Here is a 2759-nt window from a genome sequence, read left to right as displayed (position 1 = left end):
GTTCTATAACAAACTACCGTCTTTTGAGGCAGCAGATTGTCTTTGAGCACCTCATCAATAATATCGTCAGATGGAAATGTGGTAGCTTGAGCCCGAGGCAGTGGGCGAGGAGTCTAACATTAGAAGAAGGCAACGTCGGGGGCTTGAACAGGTCGGGAACTGCTCATTCGGCTTCCAGCAAGTAGAATGGCTATAAGCATATTACAGAAACAAAAAAACTGCAAGAGATAAGTACTGCTTGTTAGCATTATGGAGATGGATTAAGCATTTTAAATGGACAAGAATATTGCTATGTGAATTTTATATTATTGATGAATTTATGTCGATATTCAATTCTCAATGGATTAATCAAAGTCCTTGCAACAACCAAACTTTCCTATCTGGCTTCTTCAAGTTGAAAAACCATTTTTATAAATTAATTATAAGTCAAAACGTGATAACCACTCAGAGTTTGACAATGTCTTCCATCTTGAAAATCATGCCCAGCACGTAAATCAGCGTTGCAATACAAAAAAGAAAATAATATCATCATAAACGTATATCATCATCTATATATACAATGCCAGTTAAGTGCCTTCAAACGAGCAATTAAATTATCTGGAAAAGAAGTTTTCCAGCCATGGCTTCTGTCAATCCTTATGGAAAACTCAATGAAGCAGAACAAGAGAGGCTCGTGGCACGTAGAAATACGAGACGAAGAATCACAATCATTGGCTTATCTTCAATTGTTCTTGTAGCTGTTATAGTGGCTACTGTGGTTGGAGTAACTCAAAGCAAAAATGGCAAATCCGAGGACAAAAATAAATCCATGTCTTCTGCTATCAAAGGTTTGTGCAATGTTACTTTGTATCCAGATTCATGTTACAATAGCTTGAGTCCTATGGTGAAGTCTGGCAATTTCAAGCCAGAATATATCTATAAATTGGCTGTCCAAGTTGCAATAGACGAGCTTTCTAAGGCCTCGAATGATTTCTTAGACAATGGAAACAAGAAATTCAATCTCACAGATCAAATGACACTTGCAGCATTAGAAAGTTGCCAAGAATTGATTTCTCTTGCATTGGATCATCTTAATGATTCACTGTCCATAGAGGACATGAAATTGTTCGAGGCCTTTGAAGATCTCAGGACGTGGTTGAGTTCTGCGGGTACTTATCAGCAGACATGCATAGATGGCCTTGAAAATGGATCAAATGGGTTGCACAGTATTCTGGTTCAAAACCTTAAGAATTCCACCGAATATACTAGCAACAGTCTGGCAATCATTAGCTCAATCGAAGACTCAATTGATTCATTAGGCGCCATTGGAAGGCGTCGTTTGATGAGCTTCAACGCTGATGAAGCACCGAATTGGTTGTCATTTAAGGACAGGAAGCTTTTACAAGCTCCAAGTTCAAAGATAAAGGCAGATGCCGTGGTAACGAAAGATGGCTCAGGAAAATACAAGACAATTTCAGCTGCCCTCAAGGCTGTGCCTGAGAAGAGTAAAAAGAGATTCATCATCTATGTGAAGAGGGGAGTTTACTTCGAAAATGTTAGAGTTGAGAAGAAGAAATGGAATGTCATGATCATTGGTGATGGCAAGGATGCAACCATTGTTTCTGGCAACCTCAATTTTGTTGATGGAACTCCCACATTTCAATCTGCGACATTTGGTAAGTTTTACTAAAGCTCAAACCCCCCCCCCCACCCCCCCAAGGTTTCTTACATCTACACAAAAGGTATGTTTGTTATGCAATACTTAACACGTATTTTGATTTTCCAATGTAGCTGTATTTGGCCAAGGATTTATAGCCCGAGACATGGGATTTCGCAACACTGCTGGAGCTGCCAAGCATCAGGCAGTGGCCTTGATGTCAACTGCTGATCTCTCTGTCTTCTACAGATGCAACATGGATGCATTCCAAGACACTCTCTACCCACATTCCAATCGCCAATTCTACCGTGAATGCAACATATATGGCACGGTCGATTTCATCTTTGGGAATGCAGCAGTTGTGATCCAGAACTCCAACATTCTCCCCCAGAAGCCTATGCCTGGCCAACAGAACACCATCACAGCACAAGGCAAAATCGACCCAAATCAGAACACGGGTATCTCCATCCAAAACTGTACCATTTTGCCCTCAGGCAATCTCAATGGAGTCAACACATTCTTGGGAAGGCCTTGGAAAAATTACTCCACCACTGTTTACATGCAAAGCATGATGGGAAGTTTCATTGATCCAAAGGGGTGGTTGCCATGGGTGGGCACAAGTGCACCAAACACCATATTTTATGCTGAGTTCCAGAACTTCGGACCTGGAGCTGTTACCAAGAATAGGGTCAAATGGAGAGGCTTGAAGCTTAATCTTATTACTAGCCAAGCTAAAAAGTTTACAGTTAATTCATTTATTGATGGGCACAAATGGCTTCCAGCAACAGGTGTTAGCTTCAAATCTGGCCTTTAACACTTAAAAATGGGATCTTTTTTTTTTTTTTTTGAAGTCCTCCATGTTCACATTTGTTTGATTTGTATTGTCTTTTTTGAAGTTTTCTTCCTTTTTCCCACACAAGTACTTATACTTGTAACCAATTGGTTTGAAATCAAAATGAGCAAATTCAATGAATTCTTTGTTGAAAATATTACAGTCAGCTGTGTGTATTGTGCAGCCCACAAAATAAATGAGTGCAATGCAAAAAGTTGTTGAGCACCAAAAAAAGGATATTGTACAGAATGAAACATTTTTTGTTCTTGAAACGAGGATCCCAATTATGGA

The 2759-nt window shown here is 39.7% G+C and overlaps 1 protein-coding gene across 1 annotated transcript; it reads left to right on the top strand.

Moving 5' to 3' along the window:
* The first annotated feature begins 607 nt into the window (after positions 1–607).
* On the top strand, positions 608–2477 carry LOC111386260 (probable pectinesterase/pectinesterase inhibitor 46). The gene is made up of 2 exons (XM_023010720.1): positions 608–1655; positions 1771–2477. Exons 1-2 carry the CDS (start codon positions 620–622, stop codon positions 2448–2450), a joined length of 1716 nt encoding a protein of 571 aa, XP_022866488.1. The 5' UTR covers positions 608–619; the 3' UTR covers positions 2451–2477.
* The last annotated feature ends 282 nt before the right edge of the window (positions 2478–2759 follow it).

Source organism: Olea europaea, unplaced genomic scaffold (assembly GCF_002742605.1).
Source record: "Olea europaea var. sylvestris unplaced genomic scaffold, O_europaea_v1 scaffold349, whole genome shotgun sequence".
NCBI classification, from domain to species: Eukaryota; Viridiplantae; Streptophyta; class Magnoliopsida; order Lamiales; family Oleaceae; genus Olea; species Olea europaea.
The sequence above is the reverse complement of the archived record's forward strand: the minus strand, read 5'-3'. Positions and strand labels throughout refer to the sequence as shown.

Excerpts from the sequence above, each read along its gene's own strand:
- LOC111386260 (XM_023010720.1), top strand. The coding sequence starts at position 620 with ATGGCTTCTGTCAATCCTTATGGAAAACTCAATGAAGCAGAACAAGAG. Across the intron at positions 1,656-1,770 it reads ATTTCAATCTGCGACATTTG|CTGTATTTGGCCAAGGATTT; the intron begins GTAAGTTTTACT and ends TTTCCAATGTAG.